General features: G+C 38.2%; 1 protein-coding gene and 1 long non-coding RNA gene across 3 annotated transcripts in view; both read left to right on the forward strand.

Annotated features, from left to right (window-relative positions):
- The first annotated feature begins 5,915 nt into the window (after window positions 1-5,915).
- Window positions 5,916-8,981, forward strand: LOC121467594. 2 transcript variants are annotated; one of them, XR_005977653.1, is made up of 3 exons: window positions 5,916-6,419; window positions 7,976-8,130; window positions 8,183-8,981. It is a non-coding gene; the product is annotated as an uncharacterized LOC121467594 (long non-coding RNA). The 2 variants fall into 2 exon arrangements; XR_005977652.1 differs by having other exon boundaries at window positions 5,920-6,419; window positions 8,177-8,981.
- A 7,369-nt stretch (window positions 8,982-16,350) lies between these two features.
- The window catches only part of LOC108147131 (endonuclease G, mitochondrial), a 45,881-nt gene continuing 39,453 nt past the window's right edge, over window positions 16,351-22,778 (forward strand). Inside the window, exons 1-3 of the mRNA XM_041709264.1 lie at window positions 16,351-16,668; window positions 16,726-16,899; window positions 16,954-17,811. Of these exons, the coding sequence (XP_041565198.1) occupies window positions 16,510-16,668; window positions 16,726-16,899; window positions 16,954-17,757 (1,137 nt within the window). The 5' untranslated portion in view covers window positions 16,351-16,509 and the 3' untranslated portion in view covers window positions 17,758-17,811. The remainder of the gene's footprint in view (window positions 16,669-16,725; window positions 16,900-16,953; window positions 17,812-22,778) is intronic.

Below are 22,778 nucleotides of genomic sequence, written 5' to 3' on the forward strand. Positions count from 1 at the left end.
CTGGCGCTACTCACCGTGTCCAGTTGGACCGGCTAAATTGTTTGCCCGTCGCTGGCCGCATAATTACGGAGTTTCGGACAGAGGCCGCGTGTCAGGCGCCATGGCGACATTTTAAAATTGGCGCATAAAATGTCAATTTGATGTCATTGGATCAACTTAAATGCGCTACTAGTCCGGCTAGTCCGGCCCTCGCAACGGAGCCTGATGGCTGCCGGTCCTGGCGGGTTAATTTTGGCACCGCGTAACACCCTTACACACAGCACAAAATTTTAAGATTAAAAATACCTTTTTTTTTTTTACTTTTTTCAACTTTACTTTGTGTTAAGGCTTGTATATGAAAGGTATATTATTTTAATCTTAGTTATATTAATCAATATCTTACCTACATTACATTTTTTACCATTTTTTTTATAAGAAATTTTTCTTAGGGACTTTAAATATTTTAATTTAATTTCAATTAGTGGAATGTTAAGTAGCTATTTTATTTGCAGTTAGCCTTAAGCAATATTAGGTCACATAAGACTAAGTTAATGGTAATTATTTTCTGTGCACTTATTCACATGAGTCGACGAAATTCCAACCCCCGAAATGCAAACGATGTTTGTCATGTTGGAGGCAACGATGTGCCATGAATTTTGGGAGGCGATTGGGGGCGGTTTCCTTATGTTCCGTTGACATTGATGTTGTCGTGTTGTGTTGGGCGTGGCCTTTCGGCCAGCTCGGCAAATACCTGTTTATGTTATGCCTGGCACATCAGGGCAGCCTCACTGACCGGTGTCCACAGCCCAGAGTCCTGTGCTCAGTGTCCGGTGCCCAGTTTCCATCGTTAACTCCGAGCAGATTAGTTTACTTAAATTGATGGCAACTTAGCGCTAATAACAATGCACCGCGATGTGTTTGTAGTTGTTCACTGGAAAAAAAAATTAGGCCTTAAGATAAAATATTTCAAATAAAGCGATTCAGTTTATTTATGATGAACACAGTATTCACAACAGTATTAAGAAATATTGAAATCAAAATAGGTAAAATGTTTATGAAATCAGCTTTTATAAGAATAGACAATTTTAATTATTTGTTCTTAGGAATTTCACATTTGAAAATATTTTTTTTTCCGTAGTGCAACATAGTTGAACACCTTGAGGAAAACCAAAGTGGGTCACCGAGTGGGCGGAGGCTGCTGCGATTCGGTGCATTAATGATGAAGTGGGGCCGCTGAGTGGTCAACGGTGTGGGGCTTAATTAAATGATCTGGCAGGTGCATTAATCAATTTTTTCAACTCTCTGTTCAGCTGTGGCATAAAGTTTGCTTATTTCCCAGGCGATTTCGCCTGCTTCACCTGCCCAGCCACATACATTATTTACCATTCTTATGGCGCCCTTTTGGCATAACTTCGGCTTACTTTAAATAAATCAACGTTGGCCATGCCAGTCGCGGCGACTCCCACTTTTGGAACAACTTTTTATGGGTCGCATGTGTGCACGTTTTGAAATATGGCCAACCTACTGCGGAGATGATGACCGCGTTGTAAAGTATGCAACAGTTGATTGGGAGTTGCCAAGCAGCACACGGAGCTATTGACTGCGAATAATATATGGCCAAGAAACAGAGATGCCTTACCTTACGAATGATACCAAATGATAAATCATACCTGTCTTCTTATTTGGTATGTTTCTTATCTTCTTGAAACATACCTGTTAAAAATACTTTATAATCCATTTATGTCCTATGTGTTTTTTTAATACAACATTTTAACTATTAAATTAACTTTGCAATTCCTAATATTTAACAGATAAGCAAAAACATTTACAATATTTATTGTAAATTTTATTTACTAGATAAACAATTGTATCTGTCTGATTTAAATGGGTTGGTGATGGCTTTCCACCTCAATAAGTAATGTCGATTCTCAGTACTCCATAATTTCCTTTTTAAAGTCAGGCAATATCCGTCGAATTCCATTCTTGTCAGTTCTCTGGTGTCAATTAAGAGAAATATTTAAATTAACTTCGAATACGGCCACTTCCAATGCACAACTTATTTTTTACTAAGCCACTGGTGACAGCTAATTTACTCAGACCCAACTCGTTCATAGAACTGAGTAGTCGTTTAATTATTTTTAGGAAATTCACGGGGAAATTATGCAAAGCCGGGCGAAAATATTCATTAAGTGCTTGCTGCTCATCAGAAATTTAGTGGCAACCGGGCCGAGTCAAAGCTTTTAAAATTCTTGCCAAAAATGAACGAAGTAGGGAGTCGGGCAGAAACTATAGCTATTTTCAGAATGTAATTTTGCCGGCGACGCTGAAAACTTTCCATCCTGACCCAAAAACGTTGGCCAGGTTTAGCAGCTTTAAACCTTTGGAGGTTTCGTGCGCCGGCGTGTTTATTATAAGTTTGCCTCTTGCACCTCGGCCAGCTTTTTTACAGCCACACTGGAAAATGGCTGTTCCAAGAAGTTCTATCACTTCAGATATAACAAACAAATTATTTATTAAAAGAATAAAAAATATTTTACACTATAAAAAATTGTGATAGATGTCAGACCGACTATTTGTTTTTAAGTAGCGTTTTAGTTAGTTTACGAGCAAATTTAAATCAGATCAAATCAAAAGTAAAGTTAATTTTGAAAATATGTTAAGACAAATACTGTATACAAATATTGTATTTGAGAACAATGGAGCGAAAAATATTAGAAATATGACGTTAATACAATTGCAAGAAAACTTAAAGTATTATAAACATTGATAAATTTATATTAAAAAGTATAATCATTGTAACAGAGATTAGTTCGACTGAAAAATAAATGACTGATAGAGCTGTCTTGGATACGGTATAATTGTTAATAACGACTTCTGTATTATGTTTCTTTATAGAGAAGTAAATTGTTATTATTCAACATTATTATTATAAATTTAAATTATTAACCAAATTTTAAGCAAATACTGTTTTTTTCCCTGTGTGCCTTCCCTTTTTTCTCTCTCGCTCGCTTTTATATTATATCTCTCGGTCTCTTTAGTTTCAGCACTTGGGGTGAGGAACAACTTTTCATTTTTGTCTCGGGCGCACAGTTTGACACCCGGTGTCAAATGATGTGTCAAAATGTGCACAATTTACCGTATGCCGGACCTGCTAAAAGCTGCCTGATGAGCAGGTGGGCAGTTGGGCAGGTGAGCAGGGGGTGTGGGTGTGGATGAGGGTGTTATCTGGGCCGGGTTTTTCGGCTGGCCGAGAGTATGGGCATGGGCTGGCACTGTGGGGTTAAGTGTGTGCGGGATTAATAGCCGGCACACGCTGTCGAGTGCCTCTGGATTTGACTCTTGTACCTGTCACCTGGCCCCTCACTCACACCCACTTCCAATGGCACTTGGGCCCCTGTCAACGTGTTTCTTTGGGGGTCATAAATGTTTTGGCAACTTTAATGGAGCATCCGTTTATCCAGCACGTGTAATTGCCGTACAATTTTTCTTATGTGTGCGATATCTTTCGGCACTCAACCGGATCCTTTGGATATCCCATACCACTCAGTGTATTATAAATTATGCTTAGCTATTTGGGAAAATTAAAACGCACACGGCACATTTTTAAATGCATGCACGTGCATGTTGTCGTTACTTCAGCACCCTGTTTTCACCCCGTTTCGTTTCGAGTTCCTCGCACCTTTGTGTTTTGCGCCAACGTCAATTTTTCACATAAAGTTTGCCAAACGCTTGACTTGCATATAAATGACTTGGCCGGAACCGGAAAGCGGAGCCACTGAGGAAGCCGGCGAAGGTGGCAGAACAGGCGAGGCTCCCAAAAGCATTCGAGTTGTCAACTCTTTCAACGTGTATTACATTTTGAGCTTGAGAACTGGCGATGGGGGAGCAAGCAAGAGAAAAAAATAATTTCCTTTGCGTAATATATGCTGTATGAGCTCCGCTTTCCTTTCAATTTCTTTTTGCTTCCGTGTTTTGTTTTTCCAGGCAAAAGTGCACGGACAGAGGTGTGAAAAATGCATGCGGGCTAGAGTTGCAAATCGGTTAGGTGGAAATTTCGGTGCGGTTTTTAGAGTAAATTGAAAAGCATTCAAGCAATTAAGTTAAGATTTAGAGATACATAAGAGCAAGTGGAAATGCTTAAGGACTGACAAAATGGCAGCAGTGATAAAATAATGTATTAAGATGCTTTTTATTCTTTGAAAACTGAAGTTTTGAAATTTTATTGCTATAACTTTATTGATCTTAACTTATTAGAACCTATTCTTTTATTTAAAGTTATATATACTTTAATTTCACTATGATTCTGAGACTCATAAGTGAGATAATAGCATAAGTTATAATTCGAAAACAATTTTGTTTCTATTATGCGCTTTTCAAGCCAATGGAAGAGCCGAATTTGTTCTCTACAGTAGGACATAGCTTTAACATGTTAAAAGCTGCTCCCAAAGTGAATAATACTCCCACGACGTGCTGTCATTTTCAACTAAAATAAAAATAAAAATAAAAACACAAATACACTCAAGCACACTGGCACATGCACATTATTCATAAATAGTACGCATATTACAGACAGTCACTAGATGGCTGAAGGAAATGAGACGGAGATGGAGCACGGGCTCCGCTTCCTGCATTTGTAAGCGATCAAATTTGACGTGCACTTATAAAACAAATTGGCATTCCCCGTGCTGGCACAGGTAACACCCTCTACGTTCAGCTATTTTTGCATAAATACGTTATACAGCCATTAAATTAAATTTTCGCACATTACGCATACGCCATGTGGGTGGAAAAACTGAGAGGCATAAGCGAAACTTCCTCCAAGTGCACAGAATTAAATGTTTGGAAGCCATCTAGACACAGATGGTTTTAGGGGATGCATTAACGGCCTGATCAAAGCCTGATCCAACGCATTTGTCATCAATCAAAGTTAAATCTCACTGTTTATGATTTGTGTCAATGCCAAAAACGACCGACAGGAAATATAAAACTTCAGCAGATAAATGTGCGTAAAAATTGTTTGTGGTTCCCCCACTTGTGATTTTTATTTCGACGTGTGTGTGTGTGTGTGATGGCGGTGCAAATTATCAATAAATAAATAAAATTACGCACGCTTTGGCTTAATGTTTGGATTTCAAGTTGATGTCTGGCATTTGATTGGTTTTGCTTTCGGCTGCGCTTCCATCTCCTTTTTATGGCATTCAATGCGATGAACACAAGAAGATAGGTGCTGTGGGGGCTGGAGAACCCGAGGTTCTATTTGATGCCTGATTTTTGGATTTCGATTGAAATGTAATTGGGTAATTATCACAGATAGGGAGGCGGTAATTCAGGCAGAACATGATTGGGTGGGCTTTTTTAATGGTGCCTAGGAAATCAATAGGTACTGCGATTGAAAGAATAAAAGGATTTTTATAAATGAGCCATCATGTTATTGTTTTTTTCATTTGTTTAAGGCATTTATGTTAAACTTGATTCAGCAGTCAGTGAACTTCTTCTCTACTATTTATCTTATAATCGTCTAATTTAACTTATCATTAAGATTAAGGAAATTAGTTTTACCCAATCATCTCTAAATCTCCTTTAAGATGTGAAAGCTTCTTCGAACTGAAGGCAACCGGCAGCGGAGTGCACAACTTGTCCTTGATTAGACAGTTGGCAGACTCCTGAGCAAGCATATTAATTGCTCATAAACAGCCTCGCAATCGCCTCTTGGGTGGAGCAGCCCGGCCTTGTTTATTATTCAGTGTCATTTGCCACTAAGCAATTACGCGTTCTTGTACCCCAATAAAAACCAAAAGGCTTAGACAACAAAAGCCCACATAGAACTCTCAGGATGCCAGACTACACCTGTCAGCAAGTTTGGGGCGAAAGTTTGTTTGCTTTTTTACGCCTCTTGTCTGCTGAGTGCGTGTGTGTGTCTGTGTTAGCCGACTGAGATTTCATGACTTCAACGCAGGCTTTTCAATTTTTCCAAGCGGAGGGAGCGAGGAAAAAAAACGTTATCAAAATTTATTGAGCGCTGTCATGAAGCTGTCAAAGTCGATATCAAAAACATTTGATTTTTGACTTTATTTTGGCAGCCCACAAGCAACAAGCAGTCCGGAGTTCCGAGTCCCAAGGCCCGAGGCCAGGGCCCAACCCAATTCCAGAGTCCCCAAAGAAGTCCCAGTCCAACCCCAAAATCCCACCCAACGCACATTATAGCCGCGACCGTATGTGATTCCCCCTTTGTTGTTGTCTCGGCGAAAAGAAAGAAATAATCATAATAAAAAAGCCCATAAAAGAGCCGTGAGCCATGCAACCATGTCAAAAATTTTCATGCTCTCCCAAGGCGCTGGCACATTGATAAATTAATGATTGCCAAGGCTGGCAAAGACGTCGGAATGGAATGGAATGGCGAATATAAAGCGACTGAGGTGCAGTCGATGGGGTTGAAAGAGGTGAGCTTTAGAATGGTTGGGTTTTATGGGAAATCAATCTAAATGTATGCATAAGTTGTTCGGAATTCCTCTTTTAATAACGTTGATGTATGATGCGAAAGCTTAAGAGGGTTCACCTTCGGAGGGTGCTTTCAAAAAGTTTTTGGGAGTTTAAAAAAAGGAAAACAAATTTAAATATTTATTTGTAATTTATTAACTTGTTGAAAACGAGATGTAACTTAGGAAGAACAAGAATAAAAATGCTTAAAAATATTAATAGGCAAAACAGATAAAAGACTTTTTGTTGATAATAATGCAAAAACACGCAAAAAATTTACTATTTTCTTTAATTTCAGAAAGTTATAAGAAAGTAGTTTCTTGAAGGATTACTGTTATTTTTATACCCTTGCAGAGGGTATTATAATTTCAGTCAGAAGTTTGCAACGCAGTGAAGGAGACATCTCCGACCCCATAAAGTATATATATTCTTGATCAGCATCACTAGGCGAGTCGATCTAGCCATGTCCGTCTGTCCGTCTGTCCGTCCGTCTGTCCGTCCGTCTGTCCGTCTGTCCGTCTGTCCGTCCGTTTATATGCAAACTAGTCTCTCAGTTTTAAAGCTATCTGCATGAAACTTTCCCAAAAGTTGTCTTTCTATTGCAGGTAGTATATAAGTCGGAACGAGCCGGATCGGACGACTATAGCATATAGCTCCCATAGGAACAATCGGAAAAATAAATGAAAAAAAATTATAACTTTGCTGTTTTTTAATTTTTTGTTTAGTTCTTCGACATTTAGTAATGGTTAAATATTTCCGATTTACGGTTTAAATTTCATCAAAATCGGACGACTATAGCATATAGCTCCCATAGGAACAATCGGAAAAATAAATGAAAAAAATTATAACTTTGCTGTTTTTCAATTTTTTGTTTAGTTCTTCGACATTTAGTAATGGTTAAATATTTCCGATTTACGGTTCAAATTTCATCAAAATCGGACGACTATAGCATATAGCTCCCATAGGAACAATCGGAAAAATAAATGAAAAAAAATTATAACTTTTCTGTTTTTTATTTTTTTGTTTTGTTCTTCGAAATTTAGTAATGGTTAAATATTTACGATTTACGGTTTAAATTTCATCAAAGTCGGACGACTATATCATATAGCTCTCATAGGAACAATCGGAAAAATAAATGAAAAAAATTATAACTTTTCTGTTTTTTAATTTTTTGTTTAGTTCTTCGACATATAGCAATGGTTAAATATTTCAGAATTATGGTTTAAATTTTATCAAAATCGGACGTCTATATCATATAGTTCCCTTAGAAATAATAAAAATATATAAAATAACTATCAAATAATTGAGCTGCAAATCATCATAGCTTCAATGTTTTTAAACATATACGAAAGTAAATCATAATTTTAATGTTTTCAAAAATGTTTAATTCTTGCAATAGCTGCAAGGGTATATGAACTTCAGCTTGCCGAAGTTTGCTTTCTTTCTTGTTTGTTTGTATATCTAATATTATTATTATTTTGTATATTTGTTTGTGTGTTCTTATCTCTTTCCGTGGTAGATCCTTGGCTTCAATAGGAATTTCGTAGGCCTTCAACCTAATGAATATTAATCGTAGCCTGACTGACTGACTGAGTGAATGCCCAGTGTTCGCCACTCGCACCTGTGTCTATATATCAAGCAACAAAGCCACTTGTCTTATCAGCCGGCGCGACTGTGAGTTCCGATGAGTTGAGTAGGACTATTAACGAAACAAATATAGTTTCAGCATGAGAGGTCCACTGGCGACTGTGGGCTGGCAGCAAGTTTTTATGCTTTTTTGCGGTTTTGCCACTTGAAACGCTGAACATGGCGGATTAATGTCATTTATCACTCTCTTGCTTTGCGGGGAAGGGGATTTTGGATTTCGAATGGGCCTTTGGTTGGCATTGGCATTGGCATTAGCAGGCATTTGAAATGTACAAAATAAATAAGGGACTCGCTGAATCGCAAGCCTACACACTCGGTTACAGTTTAAGCCGTCGATGTTGCTGGCTTTGTTCGCTCGGTTTTGCTTTGTTGCCGCAAAAAGGATAATGACAAATAATCAAGGATAAACGCTTTTGATTGATCTTTAATGGCAACTCGTTGCCTCCGTTCCCCAGTTGCCTTTGACATCCGCAGGCGAATGTAAATCATATTAACTTAAATGTACCATAAAACAAACCAACGAGCCCATGCGGATTGGGTTGGCTTGCGACGAGAAACTGGGGTGGAGTGCGTGCCCAGGACACTTATCCTTCGGGCCACACACGGGCTTATGAGCTTGCCACATTCTTTTGCAATTGTACTGTGTAGCGGAAAATGCTTTTCAATATATCAAAGGGAGAGGGCAAATAAATAACAAGCTGAGACGAACCAGCTAATGAAGGAGTCGACTGGGAAATGCCCATGGTCAAAAAGCATTTGTAGAAAAGTATTGTTATATTACAAAATTATTTTTTGTACAAATCGACAAAAGCTTTGCTGTTTATTAATTTAAAGATTTTCTTTAACAAAAAGTAAATAGATGCCGACAAGTAGATGTCGATAGGATATACATTTATTAATTAGATTTAAATATGTTTGCTTAAAATAAAGATATTCTATATTTTGGATTTATTGATTATTTTAGAAGTCTTCTTTGTGGAGTAAAAATAAAAACCTTGCCCAGTTAGCAGGCTCGACAAAAAAGGGAGAATCTTTTGGCAAAGTAGGATCTAGCTAAAATTCAGGGAAAAGCCAATTGGAGAAATCGTTAGATGGGAAATGCAGAATGGCAAGGAATGGGCAGTAAAAATGGGAGACCAGGGCAGTAAGGAAGAGCCATTCAAAGACGGCGAAATAAAGCAATTAAGCGGCTTACAAATGCCAGCCATTGCTGAAATCCTCTGCGTGTGGGTATCTAAATATCCCAGTACCAAACACAGATACACACACCTCACACGAATGGCACAGACAGTTGGTGCAAACAACTCTGACAAGACTGAAACGAAATTGAACAAAACATCAGCAAATTAATTTACATCTGCGATTCATCAATCAGCTCCAGCTAGAGTCCAGTTGAAGATGCGCAGCTTTCCTCCGTTTTGGCCAAAAGTCATAAGCGGACATATGTGTAAGAGAGAGTCTGTACATCTGTGTGTGCAGCAGGCCGTGCGTTGATTGATGATAAATACTCCAGTCGGCGCATGGAAAGAATCGCAGTGGTCCTGCTTCAGATAAAGCGTTCAAATATTAAATGATGCAACATGTAAAGTGAAAGGGGGACTTAATGGCATTGAGAGCATAGGATAAAGTGTCAAGTATACAAAAAAAAGGGGGGAACTATTATTGTATAGAAACACTGGACACCAAATCCACTAATTATATTAGAGGCAATAAGATAAAAAATACCTTTTTTTGAAATATGAACAGATTTTTAACATTTAAAGTATGACTAAAAACAAATGACGGAACTATAATAATCTAACTTTAAAGTAGATATTTATCTTTTAAATAATTACCCAGTTAAAGTAAAAAGTTCATTTATGTTTTTAGTTAATTTAAGTGGCATCTTATAATAAGACAAAGAACAACGGCTGATGATAAGTTAACAAACCACTTCTTTAAATTTTAACCAGAAGATCCTACAAAAATTAAAACGTGTATGTATTTAAAAAGTTTTTTTTACTGCCTAATGAATCCTTTATTAAGTGTAATATTTTGTTGAGTGCAGCCCTTGCCAGTCTCAGTTTATTTTATTATTATGTAATGCTTTGTTCCCCTTTCCCATGCCGTAACCCATGGCAATCGTTATAAATGACCATTTGCGAGGGTTCTTTGGCTAGTTCCCATTTTCCTCGTCCCTCGTCCTTGTCAGGCTTTTGTATTGTTTGCTAGCGATAACATTTATGCCATTACATAAATATATAAATAAATCAGTATTAGTTGAACTTCAGTTTGTCGCTATTCAAGGCTTAATGTATGGAATTGTGTGAGTATCTACGTGTTTGTGTGTGTTTGTATTTTGGGTGGGAAGTAAAAATATTATACGGTTTTTTTTTTGCCATTGGCGGTTGATTTATGTGCATCAATTAATTGCAGGTCAAGCTCTCGGTTGTTTTGAATGTGCTTGTATTCTACTAAAAATTTAATTTACTATCGTCAACACTACGAACCTATGCGGAGTGTGTCATTATGTTCTATTTAAAATGTGCTTTAAGTAGAGCATTGCCCTTTCACGTATGGTTGACCTTAGTCAAAGCTAAAATATGAACAATGTGCATTTATTTAATTCATTTTCTCATTTGTATAATGCGTCTGACGACTTAAACAATTTGAGACCAAAATACCCAAAGGACTCGTCTGCGAAGGTGTTGCGCCTTTGATGCTCTCCACCCCTTTATAACCCCCATTAGAGGTCACAGACATTTCAAGCGTTTTGTAGTCGCGACAATTTGCAGTTGGTTGGGCTTGTTGCTGCTATTGTTGTTTATAAGAGGAGGCGCACCCAATTCAGCAATTCACATGCATGCAGCGACCTCAACGGAAACCCCTGTCTGTCCCCCTCTTCCCTTCTCCCTTCTCCTTTCACCTTTCTCCTTTCTCCATTTTCGCCTCTCGTCGCTCCTCTTTCAGAAGCTGTTGTTTGACGCGGTTTTCCAACGATGTAGTATTTCCTTTGCTTGTCACCGACAGTTGGCGAATTTCAGTCACAGTGGTAGGAGGAGAGAATCCTCAGGAAAGAATCAAATAACAATAGCCTCCACTACACTTTAAAACCCGTTTTAAAATATTTAATAAAATAACTAATGTAAATATAATAAATCATAAACTTATTTGCATAATAATAACAAATTAATATTATAATATATTATGATGAGTACTTCTTGTTCTTGATCAAGAAAATTTTGCAACTATTAAATGCATTATTATATTTGCCATTTCGCAGTAAAAATTATTTAACATTTTTAAAATAGTGAATAATTTCTTCTTAATTAATATATGTATTAATAGAACTTTTCAGTTCTATTCTCAGTGTAACTCAACTTCGTGCTAAGCATTTGCATCACCACCCTCAATACTTCCCCAAACCGTGTGCCATTCATAAATTCAGTGTTCCTTCCATCGCTTCGGGGCACCTAATAATAGTCAACCACACCGCAGTGCCACCTGTACCGTCTGCACGCCCCATACGGGTCTCACAGTTCTACATGCGAGGCGGGTACAACAAGTTAATTACGGAGGCATGCAACTCGCAGTTGCCGCCATAAATTGTGCGGGCTTCGGGGACCAACTTGATGTGCAGCATTTAATGAGTGTGCAAATGTTGGCTAGGAAAACGGGATAAATTAAAAGGGGGCGGCAACCCCAAGAGGTGTGTCTTTAAAGTTTTTGCCAGCAAAACTATTCGATTGTCAAAGTTGTGCAGATTCTTGCTCAACTTAAATTGTGAAACTCTTCACGGCAAGAACTCTTCTCGACTGAAGCACTGTTCAAAGAAGTTTGGAGCCCCAGAGATTCTTGTCGAAAGTATTTGCGCTCAGGAAATATTCATACATTTTTGGGGGCATCGATACACGAGCTCATTAGAACTAATTTATTTAAAATGCCTTTGAATGTTAAGGAAATAAAAATAATTTTATTTTAAGCTTATCCAATTACTCATATTTTATAAACTCTTAATTCGGTAAGGCAAACCTCATATTTATTTAGTTCCACATTAAAGTATTTCAATTTATTTCCTCGCTTATCTTTTGTTTTCCTTATTTCCTTCTTCGTCTTCCCAGTTAGCCCATCGTCCGGAGAGCTTTAAATCCTGCCACGTGGAAGCCTTCGGGCCGCCCGACTCTTGAGGTGTTCAAATCCAGTCAGCAGCCGGGGCATAGGAATTGAATAATTCAAACGGATAGATTATGTTCGGCATTAAGAGCAGGGGAGATGCCATAGCTCTGCTCATAACTGTTAGCTTGCCCAAACTGCTGAATATTCATTAAGTTTTCGGTAAATTACTTGGAAGCATGCAATACAATAAAAGTGCAGCAAGGCCGCAATAAACGGGCGAGGGAAATTAGCGTAAAATCCGACCGAAACTGAACCGTAAACAAAAACCCAACTCAACTCGCAGTTCCCTAACCCGCATTTACTATATATATACCATACACATAGAGTGAGCAATACGGGGCAAAAAGTTGAGAGTGTTTGTCATGTGCCAACACTTCCTTCCAACTGCTTTGGTTTTTTGTGTGTTTGTGTAAGCGCAGGGTAGAGCAGACTAATTTGCGCATAATTAAATATAAATTGTATGCGTCATTGTTTGTTTTGCTACAAGCATTGGGCGTAAATATATTAAAGAAATTGCTGCTCTTCCAGCACGTTACGTATGCGCCATGTATGTCGCGCACTTTCAGCTGCAGTTGCATTCGCAGTTTTGTTTTGCTTCTCTTGGTTTCTGTTCTGTTCTGTTTTGCCACCGGCAAGTGACAGGTTGAAGCAAAGGCCAGCAGATGAGGGACAAGTGGGCGGCTAAGGATTCGAGTTTAAGGGGCAGCAGCAGGAATTGCAACGTTTTGGCAACAGCACAAAGAAAACGTAATTATTTACGCTCTTGAGCAGACGAAGGCGACAACAACTTCCTCTCCTCTCCCCCATCGGTCTGCCACCAAAGCTGTTGTTGTCGCGTCAACAGCAATTTATTTGAGTGTGAAAAAGATGAATTAATTTTACAGCATTGTGCAGCACAATTAAAAATTATTTTCTCTCGGCCCCCGCTTCACATTGCTTTTGGGCCCAATGCCAGAACTGGCCCCGAGCTTAATTGCTACAAAGTTGTTGTGGCTTAGCCGGTTGGGCGTGGCAGTGGGCGTGGACTGTGTTTGGTGATCCTTTTGGGGTGACTAGCAATGCCATTGTCTACACGGAAGGAAGAAATACAAAGAAATGCTGAATTAAACGAAAGTTTTTTTTTATAAATTTTGGCCAAATGAAATTTTTGAAAAACAATTTTTGAAATATAGTTAAATTTACTGAAAATACACAATCTTTGGTTAGAATTAACACAATGTATAGAACATATATAAAGAATCTATCACTGTCACGAATGTAAATATGGAGTTCCAACTTCGAAATACATAAAAAGTATAAAATAAATCTTAAATTTTATATAAATAAAACCAATATTTTTTTTTTATTTGTGTGAAATATATTTATTTATTTAAGATTGTTGTTTTTCGCTCTTATCCAAATAAACGAAAATTACAAATCTGAGTTAAGATAGTTCTAGTTTCTTCACATGTGTTAATTATGTTGGCTTTCTTATTGCTTATTTTATATTTTTCGGGAACCTTCGCATATTTTTTGGGCATGGTGCTATAGGAAATAGTCACCATGTTCCAAAGACATTGTTCCCGGTGTTCACTATGTACGCTCTCTCCCTGTTGTCCTGCAGCAATTTATGTTTTGGGCCTTGTCCACCGATTCGGGCTTTAGCTTTCTTCGGGCTCTTTTCGCCCCCTCTCGCTCTCACCGCCGTCTCACTTGCTCTCCCATTGTTTTGGCCTTTGTTTGTGGTTGATGATGAGAAAAGTTTTTGCCTGGCAGGCAGCTGAAGTGTTGGCGACGTTGACGGCGAATGTTGGGCATGTTTTATGCATTTTCTTATGACTTTACTTTTGGCGTAGATTTGTGCGTGGTCCCCACCAACCCCTCGCGCAGCCCAGAGAGTGTGAATTATTATGTACATTTCAAATGTGCAACAACAATAACGAGGAACAACTAAAAGCAATGCCGTAAATTTGTTTTCCTGCCAAGTGGACAAAGACCATGGGGTCAGAGTGAGACCTGAGACAGGAGATGTACTCTCACATATAAAAAAAACTATGACCCGCTTCCGCGCAGCTGTAAAGTTTTTTCGGAAGGCGTTCTTAATGGTACATTTGTCATTTTGGCCGGCCAAAATTAATCCACGATGGGCGCGGCAAATAACTTAATTAAAGTAAATGTGTTGCGGGACATAAGAAGTTGTAATTAGTTGGGCGTGGCTTTGAACAATATTTACCATCAAGTTGGTCCATAACTCTCGAAAAGGAGGAGCTTTTGTTTACCAGTGAATGTTCTAGGGCATTTTTTGGGAAGCAAAATGTATTAAGCATACGAAAACCTAAATTAAGAAAAATATATTTAAAAACATATCTTATAATATACAAGAAGCACGATTTTCTCTTTCACAGAAAACAAAAACAAGTTCTTAAGGGTTTTCCTTACACCAGTAAATACGAAATGTTGTTTTTTTAACTTAACAGAGAGATACCTTGTTTATTTTATTGCATGATGAAGCATAAATTATTAAGAAACTCATTCCTTAAATATTCAAAAAAAATGTAAATACATTTAAAAAATCTATATCTCTATATATAAATATTGACTTTTGTATATTATCTATAAATTAATGAATAACCTGTGCAATAAAAAATCAACATTTCATAGCAAAATAAAAACTAGCTTTTTAATTATCCTACCATTTTATTGACAACTAAAAAAAACTATATGGTGATTTAATTTTCCTCTTCAAATCGGCCTATAAATTTTGTTTCATAGCCAATTTAAAATAAATTTGCCACTGTTCATATTGGAGCTGGAGAGATGATGAGTGCCAAGTAATTTATTTCTCTCGCCAACTGTTTGATATTTCTTGGTAGTTCCGCTGGTCTGCCTTTTGTTTTTCCCTCTTTCGTTTTGTTACGTTTTGCTTGTTGTCTGCTCGAGTTGACTTCCTTTGCACTTTGGAAAGAAGTTTTGAAAAACAGGATTTAACAACGGAAAATTACATTTAGCACAGGACGCGACATGCTGCCTCTTCCTGCTTCCTTCGAGAAAAAGGAAAGTACGGAAGAGGGCAACGAATGGGGAATGGGAAACTGGGCCTGGTCAAGGGGGCATGAATAAATGAAATGCGCTAACTTTGCTGGTCTCAAACAAAGGCGAACTAAACGCGGATGTAAACGTGCACTTTCCCTCCCCCCGTTTCCGAAAAAGTTTCCCCATGGGAAGTGTAAGAATAAAAACTTGAAATTCACTTCCGTTTCCGGCCGAGGCTGATTGAGCTCTTTAATAATGCATTCGTGCGCTGCCGATTCTCGGCAAAATGTTAATTGACATCGCAAAACTCGGGGACCGCAGCTCGCAAATATCACAGCTGCCTTAGAAAGATTGTTGCTGTTAATAGTTTCGAAAAGTTCTCAAAATTAATGAATCTACCATGACGGGCAGACCCACACACATTAACCCCTAAATGACGTCATAAAAACCTCGTTTAGGATAGGATGCCGCTTTTGGGACTCATATCCAGGCATTACAACATTGTAAAACATGAAAATGTAATCATTATAAAATAGGAAAGCGTCGCGGAAGGAAGCGGAAAGAGGTGGTTTTTTGAGGGGAAAGTGGATGCAGATTATCTCATGAAATAGCACAAAATTCCTTTCTATTTCCTATAGGCAGACAACTTTCTTTCGCAGCTCAATGAAAATACATTCAATATGCGTGGGAAGTAAATTTAAAATACATTAAACTTAAGCACAGCTCGCACACAAATATGTGGTAAGTCATTAAGTTCACATTACTCATAATATTTACAAGCATAGAGAGTAAAAGTACAAATATGCTTATCACATATGGCATAAAAACCAGAGAGAATGTCAATAGAAGAGGCAGAAAAATGTAATTGGCAAAATAAAAAGGAAGTAATCCTCAGGACACCTCGTTATCATTCGTAATTGAATTGCTATTGTTTTGTTTTTATTGTTTTTCAGCTGCGGTACAAAATATATATATTTACTAGTGTTATCTTATCATATTCTTAAACTCATATGTTTTCGGCGTGAAACGAAATTTCTTTGCTTAAATTGTCAAATTGTGATGAAAATTATCTATATTAATCTAAGAATTTGGTGTTCGATTTAAACATATATAGAAAACCCAAGTAAACAAATAATTGTTCAAAAATTGCAATTTAAATATGTGTATTGTAATGTATTCATTACTCCATAATTTTGATAACAAAATTAAAGTTTTCTACACAAAAAACAAAACAATAACATGTCCAGTTATGTAACTGCAACATTTTGTGCTGTAACGGGAGCTACCTTTTTTGTTCTCGGTGCGCTTGTGCAACAAGATATATCTTGTAGAAGAATTAAGGCTATCATGGTGACTGATCCATATGTTTACCAATGTCGGACACACATTTTTAGGGCCGTAAGTCATATCCTTTTTATTATTATATTATGTTGTTACAAACCCTTTGTATTTCAGCTAGAGCTTTTTTGGGGGTCAACTAATATGTCCGTCGTTGATAATAAAACTGCGAAGAATAGTGGTGGAGAAAATACACCTAGTGCCAAAACGTCTTTTGAACAACCAGATATTGGTAGTGTGTCATTATTCGAGCAATTCACACTGTGGGGTAGGACGAAGGCAAATAAAATAGTGAGTCCAGACTTAAAAGCCGGGAAAACCGATATTGACTGATTATTATTAAAGATAGCGTTCATGAGTTTTTCCGCCGGGCATCGAGAAGGCAACCTAGAAAAGGAAATGGAGCATGTTGCTGGAATTATGAAGTATGGCTTTCCGGGAATGGATGAAGTACGCGTGTATAAAAATTTTGTACTATCATACGATCGTCGCAACCGCATTGCCCATTGGGTGTGCGAACACATTAAAAAAGACTGTTTAGAGCACAGAGATCCTAAGACGCTGCATAAGCCGAATCTCTACATAACGGATACTTCCATATTGCCAACATTTTGTGCAACTATGCGGGACTATAGGAATAGCGATTGGGTTGGAGGTCATTTGGCCTCGCCCCAGAACTACAAATGCGACATGGTTAAATTTACGGAAGCCTACAAATTTCCCAACATCGTACCCATTAATCGGGGACTAAAAAATCACATTTGGCTTCGCTTGGAGAACTATGTAAGGGAATTGGCTTTTAAATTCGGATCGGTATATGTTTATACCGGTCCTCTATTTATGCCACAAAGGATTTCTTTCAGAAACTGGTCTGTGCGTTATCACGTAACAGGCATGAATACTGTTGCCGTACCAACTCACTTTTTCAAAATCATCATTTGCGATGAGAATGTCGATGGTGCTGCACCTCTTATGGAAGGCTTTGTAGTGCCGAACGCTGATGTCGACAAAGAAATGGACCTGCGATCATTTTTATCTGACATTCGAGATATTGAGCACTTTGCAGGTCTTAAATTTTATGATGGCCAGCAGCGAGATCAGATAGACATGGTTGTACATGTACCCTCTATGACGGATTTTGAAGAATAATAAAAATGTATATGGAAATGTAAATAAAATACTGAAGTAGAATATGAACTTAAGGTAAGTTCGATTTCTAAAATAAAAGAAATGCCAGTATGCACACGATATAGCTTTAGGCGCGATAAGAGGTCAATATGCAATATCCTTTCTGAATATTTTATTTATAATATTGTTTTGTGTTGGTGATTTGACTGAATGAATCTTTATAACACAACTTTTGATAACTTTCATCATACTATCACTCCCTATTACATAAGTTAATTAATTAAAAAATAAAAAAAATATATAAAATATAGTGTAAAAGAATATTTAAATTTTGAAATATTTGAAGGGGTATATAAAGTATGGATTGTCGAAGTTTGCTTCCTCTCAAGTTAAGTTTATTTTTTATGGCATACCATAAACCCGTTATATTTTTCAATTCGATAAAGCCAATAAATACCTCTATTATGATAACTGAAATAAATTTAAGATATGTTTATAACAGGCTTAGAAAAATTTTTGACTTTCTGCACTTCTTTAGACCAGAATCTTGTCTCATAATGTCAAGCTAAACGTTATTTCACACGCCTCCTGTTTAACACAGTCAAATCGCATCCCCTTTCGCACTCACAAGCTCCCCTAGTGGCTGCTGTTGCTGCTGTGCTAAGCAAAACAAATGAGTTAAAGGGTTTTCACTTGCTAACTGGTGGCGCCACCCAGAAAACCGAAACCACCAACTTATTGTGCATGGTCTGGTGGGCAGTCGGTTCCAGGCTTCAGGCTTCAGGCTCCTGGCCCCTTGGCTTTGAAGGAGCCAGGACCCCGGCATAATGGCCCCAACATAATGTGCACATTAGTGTTCGCACATTTATAGATGTGTCTATGTGGGTGTGCTGCATGTTTACGGCTGTCTCTGTGTGCGCGCAAAGGTTGTGGATGTGCGGCCCAAGGAGGTGGTGGCAGGAGCGAAAAAATCACTGAAAATATGTGGTAGAGAATCACGGCACATGTGCAACAGTAGCAGGAGTAGCAAGAGCAAACAGCAACGGCAACAGCAAAACAAGCTTCCACAGCATCCGCAGCATTTGTGAGCTAATGACATTATAAACATGAAAACTCCATTAATATTTTTTTTTTGCTGTTGATTATGATGTTGCTGCTATTTTTTTATGGTCGGTGTTACTCCTTTTTTCCAGATGCGGCAGCCGCCAACAGAAATTTTCACTCTTTTAGTCAGTTTTTTCATTTTCATGAATATGTTTTTTTTCTTTTTTGTTACAGCATAAGCATATGAGTAGACCAGGGATTGTGGCGGTGGGGCAGGGTAAGCCGCAACCATTTCTCACACTTTACTTCGGTTTTTCCATAATTTATTTGATTTATTTGCACGCACCGCACGCGGCGGCTGACAAGTAACTTGGCCAAGTAACTTGGGCTTCATCTCCTGTTTTCCACTGCCTTCGGGCTGAGAAAAGCTCTAAAAGTATTTTGATGCTTGACAATTTTTTCAAATTAAAGAACAGCAAAAAAGGCAACTTCTTGCTGCTCAACTCACTTAGTGGGGCAGGTGGTCGAGGTTGGTGCCATCTATGGTACATGTGGAGTTGCTGCTCGTGTATGTACTGCATCCTTGATGGTGGTTTCTCTGGAAATATGTGGGTCTTTGGCGCAGAATGTGATCAGCATCGGTGGATTTCCAGATTATGGCTTACTATATGGCCAAACTAAAGGCTGCTCCAACTGCACACATAAAAATATTACAAATATTGTTCCTTGTTTTTGTTCAGATTAAACAATATCTTACAACTCCTTGTAATAAATAAATTAAATTGTGACCCTTTATGTTGTTAACACATTTTAAAAACAAGAAATTGATAATTTGTCATTGAGTTTCAAAAATGCTCAAAATCGTCGTTGCTCTAGCTTTTATATTAATTTTCTTAAAACTTAAACTTGGAGGAGCATTGCCATTAATATGGACTATCAATTCTAAACCAAAATTTGGCATAGTGAATTTGGACCAATTGATTTTAAAAGCTTTTCAAAACTTTTTTTTTCCCTTTATATATAGACTTTACCTTTGACCAAATGCCCATTGAATTTTGATTGCCGGTGGGCGTTTTCATTAAATTTTTATTACAGCTCCTTGCAGTCGGCGAAACTTCTCTGTCTCTTTTCAGTGCACATGCAATAAGTTGCACTCCATTAAGCGGTTTTCAATATCAAAATCCAGGCAGGGAAAGCCAGCAATATCGGAGATCCTTGGGCTGAAAGCAGTTACAATTTCATTGGGGTATTTTCATTTCTGTTTTCCAAGGCAACCCTTAGCCAAACTGCCTTAGCGTCGTCGATAATGGCAATTGAGTGTTGCATTTGCTTTGATTTGCTTCTGGCTTGAATTGGACTTGGATTTCGCTGGGGCGCATTTCGCATTTGGCATTTTGTTTTTATGCCCGCTAAGCTTTTGTTTGCCTTCGCCATGCTCCGCTTGGTTTGGGTGGCTTGGCTGTGGTTGCAGTTGCAGTTGCAGCTACATCTGCAGCTGCTTCTGTTAGCGGCTTACGCCGGTTTCGATGCCCCGATTGTCTACACTTTCACCCCTCAAGCCCTCGACCCACAACCCATTTGGCTGCGTTTGAGAAATGTTATAGCGGCTTAGAGACTTGCGGTTTTGTGTTATTGCTGCTGCCACAACCGCTGAGTGCCTTTGGGAGCCGACTGCTTCCCTGTTTTTGTCAATTTCCTTGGCGCTGCCAAAGCCACATTGCACATACGCACCGTTGCCGCAGGACGGCAAAAGCCCCAAATGAATTCGATTTCCGCCAATGGCTGATGCACTTACCCACCAACGGCTTAGAACATTTGTTGCGCTCCAACAAAAAAGTAAGAGTAGTTTCGAATTAATCAATCCTGGTTTTGTTTTAAATTGAAGGCACAAAAGATTTTGGTTGGAAAAACAATCGATAACACCATCGATAATATCGATAGTCGAACAATATTGCAAATCTAATGGTATATTTCTGGGAACTTGCTAGAATTTTCAACTTTCAGGCTAAGAATTTAAAAAACAAACTTTGTAAGATAGTTGGCCTGCAGACCATGGGGAAGCGTTATAGGACAATTATAATATATATTTGAAGTTAATGAAAATATGAATTCGTTACAATTTGCTTTGTTAATCAGTAAAAATAAGAACTTTAAATTTGATTTATTGTTATGTAGTATTATATTTTCAGAGCTGAACAGTAGTCAAAACTATTGATAGTGCACACTATCGATGTCTTACCAACCCAATTTCCGCAATAGATTGAAAGAAAGGTATTTAATCTTCAACCTTAAACAAATAAAGTTAAGTATACAAGTAAGTCAGCGCTGTCCCTACGGCAATCAATCTTACCATAAGCTACACATCTTCTTGGCTTCAGCCAAGTTTGAAACCTAACACGCAATAGTCAGTTCAAAAGTTATAGGCCTGCCATAGTACTGCTTCAGTTTCTATTGCATCGTTTCATCGCCCGTTATAAATCCGACGCATTGCGCTAACCGCAAATCAGAACATTAATGCACTTGAGAACTTGGCAAGCTCCTTTGTTCATGTGGTCAAAGGACTCAACAGGAGCAACATCAGCAACACTAGCAGCAGCAACAGCAGCGACAAACAGCAACAGCAGCAACATCTGCTACTGCAGTAATTGCTATCGCTTCTTGCTGCTGCATTGGCATTGATTTTCATGATTTGTGTGCACAGCAAATTGATTTTCATACATTGACTGACTGGCGTTGCCTATTCAACTTGGCAGCAATTTAATATAGTTTATGCTTACATAATATTCTTATATTTATAGAAAGATTATAAACTATGTGCTTGTGTTATTATTACAATAAATTTTAATTTTACTAAAATTAAATAATAATTGAAAGATTAAAACCATAAGCTTTAATTGATATTATATTAATTTTTTAAACAAAGGTTGCTATTGTCTTGTGTTCTTAAACATTATTTTTAAAGTCCAAATAAAATTCTCTTATTGTGACTTTGCACAGTTTAAGCTTGCAGATGCAAGGCAAATTCAATCAATCCGCCAACAATGCGAAAGAAGAAGCCTGGCCGTGCACTGCAGTGGCAGAAGCCCCTATTCGATCGAGTTCCCCTGAAAGAGCCCCTGTATTTGGGTGTCCCGCCCAGCAGGTCACTTATATTTCACCACTAAATGCTGCACAACACAATTCATTTTTGTGCAATTTCCCGCTGTGTGCCAAGCTGACACTCGCCCACACAAAACCAGACCCCATATAGCATTTTTATTTTTATTTTTGGTATTTCGAATGGTGCTGTTTTTCTGCTGACCGCCTTTCTGGCTTTGGCCAGTTTTGAGCTGCTGCTATAGCTGCTTGAGCTGCGGTTAGCTTTGGTTTGGCTGCCGCTTTTTGGTTTTTATGGCGGGCTCCGTTTTTTTTATATAGCCCGGCTCACTGGCCGTATTCATTTGGGTTGTTTTGTTATATATATTTACGGAGCTTATCTTTGACCACACGTATGTTGGCAGAGCAAAATTGTTTTTGAAATTGAAAAATTGCAATACAAGCTGAGCGGGGGGTCCGGTCGCAGCAGCCACTTCTGAATGTGCAGGGGACGCTGTAATACAAAATAATGCGAACCGAACCCCTCTCCGAGACCCTTGCCCCCAGCCCCCAGCCCTCTACACTCTTGGCCAAAGCGCGGCATTTTCTTTTGGCTTTTAGTTTTGCCTTGCGCCCATTTTTTGTATAGCTCGCCGTTTGCTTTTATTTTCTTTGTTTAGCATTTTTATTTTTTCTCCACTTTTTGTACCTGCTAGATTTCCTTCTCGTTTTGCTATGAAATATGCAGTCAGAAGCGGAGAGCAGAGCTCGGAAAAAATGCTTTTGTACGTTGGCATCTTTTTTATACTTTTATATTTTCGGCTTTCTTTATTTTTGTTTGTGTTTTTGTTTTCAAGGATGCTGCAGGTGCTCGGGGTGCATCTGTCTAGAAGTTATGCACATATTTAAATAAGTACGTCGAA

This window comes from Drosophila elegans, unplaced genomic scaffold (assembly GCF_018152505.1).
Source record: "Drosophila elegans isolate 14027-0461.03 unplaced genomic scaffold, ASM1815250v1 contig_476, whole genome shotgun sequence".
Classification (NCBI taxonomy): Eukaryota; Metazoa; Arthropoda; class Insecta; order Diptera; family Drosophilidae; genus Drosophila; species Drosophila elegans.